The sequence below is a fragment of the Spinacia oleracea genome, chromosome 6, assembly GCF_020520425.1.
Source record: "Spinacia oleracea cultivar Varoflay chromosome 6, BTI_SOV_V1, whole genome shotgun sequence".
Taxonomy (NCBI): domain Eukaryota; kingdom Viridiplantae; phylum Streptophyta; class Magnoliopsida; order Caryophyllales; family Amaranthaceae; genus Spinacia; species Spinacia oleracea.
This window is the reverse complement of record NC_079492.1, coordinates 42,807,865-42,813,434: the sequence shown is the minus strand read 5'-3', so window position 1 is coordinate 42,813,434 and position 5,570 is coordinate 42,807,865. Positions and strand designations below refer to the sequence as shown.

General features: G+C 47.8%; 1 protein-coding gene across 1 annotated transcript; it reads right to left on the bottom strand.

The window, feature by feature from the left end:
• Window positions 1-252: 252 nt before the first annotated feature.
• Window positions 253-4,356, bottom strand: LOC110802431 (uncharacterized). The gene has a single exon (XM_022007870.2). The coding sequence runs from the start codon at window positions 4,354-4,356 to the stop codon at window positions 253-255; it is 4,104 nt and encodes a 1,367-aa protein (XP_021863562.2).
• Window positions 4,357-5,570: the final 1,214 nt, after the last annotated feature.

Here is a 5,570-nt window from a genome sequence, read left to right as displayed (position 1 = left end):
GTTCCTCCATATAAACTTCTTAACCTGGTTTGCAGTTATCTTTGCCACTGGTTCTGCCTCTATCCATTTGGTGAAGTAGTCTACGGCCACAATCAGATATTTTCTTCCTCCTGTCGCCCTGGTGAATGATCCCAAGATATCCATTCCCCACTGGGCGAATGGTATTGGATTCAGAATTGGCATGAGGTCATTAGCCGGACGATTTATGACAGCCGAGAACATCTGGCATTTTTCGCATTTTTTAACATATTCTTACGCGTCCGAAAGCATCGTTGGCCAGTAGTATCCTTGATGCTGACATATTAGTGCGAGGCTTTTTCCTCCCAGATGGTTTCCACAAGTCCCCTCGTGAATTTCTTCTATCAGCCGCGCCGATTCATAGGCCGATATGCACCTCATTAAGGGTAAGCTAAAAGCTCGTTTGTAGAGTTGCCCTCTGATAATAACAAACCAACATGAGTTCCTTGTTACTTTTCTGGCCTCTATCTTGTCTGCTGGTAAGGACCCATCTCTCTTATATGCCGACATTGTGTCATACCATTCGGGGTTATTTGCTATTACCATGAGCTCTTTTCCGCTGACCTCAGTACTTCTACGATGCATGACCTCAACCATCACCGTTTTTGTCAACGCACTTGAGCTGGCTAGCTTCGACAGAGAGTCTGCCAATGTATTTTCTGATCGAGGCACTAACTTTATTTCGAAGCTTTCTAGTTGTGCCACTGCCTGCTTTAACCTCTCGGCATACCTTTTCATGGACTCTTCCTTCGCTTCGTATTCCCCCGAGAACTGATTTGCGACTAACTGTGAGTCAGTGGTCAAGATAACCTTGCTAGCCCCTGCCGATTCACAAATTTGTACGCCTGCGATTGCGGCTTCATATTCGGCTTCGTTGTTCGATGCTTGAAATGAGAATTTTATGGCGTATTCGAAAGTATTTCCATCTGGTGCAGTGGTTATAACTCCGGCTCCTGACCCTGACCTGGTGACGGAGCCATCTACTGCTACTTCCCACTTTCCTTCGTCCAACTCCTCCTCATGATAAGATGCTTCGACAATGAAGTCCGACAGAGCTTGCGCCTTGATGGCTATGCGAGGCCGATATTCCATGTGAAATTCTGACAGCTCAATTGCCCACTTCAAGAGTCTACCCGACGTGTCCATTTTCTGCATGGCTCTTTCAAGAGGGAAATTCGTGAGGACTTCGATTCCATGCGCGTCGAAGTAAGGTCTCAATTTTCTGGCTGCAGTCAACACTGCGAACCCCAACTTTTCTATTAATGGGTAACATTTCTCCGCTGATTGCAGAATGTGGCTAACAAAGTAAATCGGGATCTGTGTTCTGTCTTTTTCGACGATCAGAACTGCAGCAATGGTATAATGGGAGGCCGATATATATAACTGCAGAGTATCTCCTTCCTCTGGTCTTGCTATCGTGGGCGGGATTTGTAAGTGTTGTTTTACAGCCTCGAATGCTGTCTTTTCCGTCTCTCCCCATTTGAACTTCTTGTTCATTTTCAAAACGTTGAAGAACGGCAATGACTTATCTGCTGATTTGCTGATGAATCGTGTTAAGGCGGCCATTTTCCCTGTCAGCCTCTGTACATCTTTTATACATGTCGGCTCTGGTAGGTTCATGATTGCTTCCACTTTGTCTGGATTAGCATCAATTCCTCTTTCGCTTACCAAGAAACCTAGAAATTTTCCTGATCGAACCCCGAAAACGCACTTCTTCGGGTTTAACTTCATCTTGAATTTTCTCAGAGTTTCGAACGTCTCTCTCAGGTCGTCGACATGGTCCTTGGCCAATCTGCTCTTCACGATTGAGTCATCCACATATACTTCTATGTTTCTCCCTTTTTGGGAGGAAAATACCCTGTCTACCAGCTTCTGATAAGTTGCACCCGCGTTCTTCAGTCCGAAAGGCATAGCCCTGTAACTGAAAACCCCCGTGTCGGTAATGAAAGCAGCTTTCTTCCTATCGGCCTTATGCAAACTGATTTGATGATACCCTGAAAAGGCATCCAAGAAACTCAGCAAAGCGTGCCCACTGGTTGAGTCCACTAATCTATCTATCCGTGGCAAAGGATAGCAGTCTTTGGGACAAGCCCTATTCAGGTTGGTGAAGTCCACGCACATTCTCCAGCTGCCGTTTGATTTTTTTACCATGACCACATTTGCTAACCACTCGGGGTAGTCGCAAGCTTCTATGAACCCTGCTTCCAGCAGCTTCTTTACTTCTTCTTGTATAGCTAGATTCTTCTCGTTGGAGAAATTGCGCTTCTTTTGCTTTACCGGCCTTACTGCTTTGTCGACGTTCAAACGATGCACGATTACATCCGGGTCGATACCGGGCATTTCGTCCGCCGAAAAGGCAAACACATCTGCATGTTCTCTCAGCAAGCTGATTAAGTTGACTTGCGAATCTATTTCCATATCAGCTCCTATTCTTACTGTTCTCTCAGGGACCCCTTTTGTCAGTTCTATCTCCTTTGTCTCTCCTTCGGCCGCTGGTCGTGGGATTCCGGTCGGCCTCTCATCAAAATTTTCCATGCTGAGGTCCCCCCTCTGCCTCTTAGCTGGTATGCTTGCTTCTCTGGTTAGATTTGTTTTTGGAACCATCCTACCTGGCGCTTTCAGCGCTGTCAGATAACACGACCTGGCCGTTTCCTGGCTGCCATGCACCCTTTCGGTTCGTTCTAGATTTGAAAGGTACACCATTGTGAGATGGTAAGTTGAGACTACAGCCTGTGCATCATGAACGAAGGGTCGGCCTATAATTACATTATATGCCGCAGGTACCTTTATCACTAGGAAATCCACCATTAGATCTCTTGCAGACGTACCCTTCCCCATTCGTACAGGCAACCGGATACTGCCTTCTGGATAAACAGTAGCTCCCGAGAATCCGATGACGGGGTATTTGACTCTTGTCAATTCGTGATATTCAATATTCAGCTGGGTGAAGGCTTCCCAGAATAAGATGTTTGCCGAACTGCCCCCGTCGATGAGGCATCTCTTGACCGGGAAGTTGGCTATCTCCAACTCGAGCACCAACGGATCGTCGTGGGGGTATATTATGCCTCTGCAGTCTTCTGAGGTAAACGACGCAATCGGTCGGCTGAGTGGTTCTGGCCATTTTCGTGTGCTGTGATAACTTACAAGGTGTCGGTGTTCTTCCAAACTCCGCACGGCCCCACTGATGGTCCCTCCGTGCACCGGTCCTCCTGAAATGACCCATATAGTGGGCCTCTTCCCCCTATCTGCCCCCTGGGTACTTGATTCTGGTTGTGATCTGGTTTCCTGTCGGACAGTTGGTGCCTGCTCAATTCTGCCGGCAGTTTGATTGTATCCTGGCTGAGTGGGCACATAGGGAGTGTGCTGTTGCGAGTTCTGCTGCCTTCCATTCCCGCCATTGTTATCCAGACGGGCTTTGTATTGGGATAAGTATCCCTTTCTTACCAACTCCTCTATGTTGTCTTTCAATTCTTTGCAGTGCTCCGTATAATGGCCGTGGTCGTTATGAAAAGCGCAAAAGTTTTTTGTGTTGCCTGGAGCGTCTAGGGGCAGCGGCTTCCTCCAAGCCACCGATTTGTTAACCGCGTAAATGGTTGCCCTGGCCGTATTGAGCGGGGTGTAAACCTGATAGGCCCCTATCGATTGTCTGGCCTGAAAGTTTCCTCGGGATTGGTAGCTCTCCTTTCTGCCCTGATCTTTTTTGAAGTTGTGTTGTTGCGAAAGGCCCTGATCCTTTCTAGCCGGTTGGGATACTTGACCTCCCATAGAGGGGTGTGATATGAGCATCAGCTCGTCGCTTCTGATATATTCGTTAGCTTTTTTCAACGCTTCTCCCAAATTGGTGAAGGACTTTCTCCCCAGGTATCTTTTGAACTCGCACTCTTGCATTCCTCTCAGCAGAGCTAGAACTGCTATCTCTTGCTGCAGATCTGGTATGGTAATGGACTCATTGTTAAAACGAGTGAGATATTCTCTCAGAGGCTCTTTTGGCCTTTGGGAAATCGACATCAGTTCTCCCGAAGTTTTCTTTCTCTCCACGTTACTGATGAAACGTCTCACAAAATCTTCCTGTATCTGCCTGAAGCTGAATATCGATCCTGCAGGCAATTTCTTATACCAATCTGCTGCCACCCCCGACAAGGTGGTTTGGAATACTTTACACCATATGGCATCCGAGTTTGAATACAACATCATATGCTGTTCGAATGCGGTGGAGTGATTTTCAGGGTCTGTTGTTCCATTGTATTTGCAAGTAGGCATTTTTACCTTCTCCATGGGCTGCTCGAGGATACCCCTGCACAAGGGAGAGTCTTTTGGATGGATGGTGCGTCTCGTCATCTCAGGGTAGGGCCTGTATCTTTCGTATCTGTCCCACTCAGGTTGGGGAGATTGCACGATATACTCCTCCTGATAAGGTGTGGGTTCTCTGCTAGCTGGGATGGATTCTTCCTGCCTGGAGACCGATTCCCTGCGCCTAGCCGATCTCTCTCTGTGCTTGGAAGTGTGCCTTTTTCCGCTTCCCGACTCATGGCGGATTTGATGGGGTTCAGACTGCACTGCAGTCTTACCTCTTGTTCCAGAGTTTCGTAAAGATTTCGGATGGGCATTTGGCTGGGTTGGGAGCCGACAACAACGGCTTGACTTCCCTCTTTACCTCCCGAAGACAACTCGGCCATCGCCTTCATGACTGCCGAAGCCGTCAGGAGTTGCTGCGGTGTGAACCTTTGAGATAGCTTCGACATACTACTTTGGATAGGTGGAGGGCTGGGGGAATTCTGCGCTCTTTCCTCCAGGGATGTTTCATCCTCCACGATGACTTTGTTCGGGTCCTCAAGACCCTAGGGAGTGTTTATCTGGGATTTGAGTGTTTTGGGAGCAGGGTTGCTTATGGGGTGGGGTGCGGATGTGACTTGGCTGTTTGTAGCAGTGGTGACGATCGCCACCGCTTGGGAAAGGCCAGGATTTTTCTTGGGTTTTTTGTGGCTGGTTGCAGAGGTATCCATGATGACTGTTTTCATAAGGTTGGGTGATTCCCCTCCTTCTAGCGCCAATTTGAGACTCTCCCTTGTGCAGTACGCTTCCTTCATCTTGGCATCAACCTCCCCCAGTTGACTGCTCAACTCCTCAGTTCTCTTCTTCTCAGCATCTAATTCAGCAGATACACTCTCCAACTTCAGATTGCGCTGCTTGACAGTTTCTAGCTCAGTGGCAACCTTAGCATGATCCTCCTCCGACTGCTTTTTCTCTTTAATCCATTAAGCTTGAGCTTGCTTAAGAGCAGCATTCTCTTTCTGGTAGCAGACATAAAGCTTCACCAACTCAACACCAGAGTTCACCGCCTGAAACCACAGAAAGTCAGTAATGAAAATAAAAACATAAAACTGCGACCATGTGCAGAAAGCATACCTTATACATGTCATTCATGTGCTGAGCAGCTGGTGCATCTATCTTAACGGCAGGAGTATCGCGAGGAGTAGCCAAACCCTTCAGAGCTCTCCACCCCATACAACCACCAAATCGGCAGTCATCAGTAAGAATGGACTCACCACGAA

Excerpts from the sequence above, each read along its gene's own strand:
- LOC110802431 (XM_022007870.2), bottom strand. The coding sequence starts at position 4,356 with ATGACGAGACGCACCATCCATCCAAAAGACTCTCCCTTGTGCAGGGGT.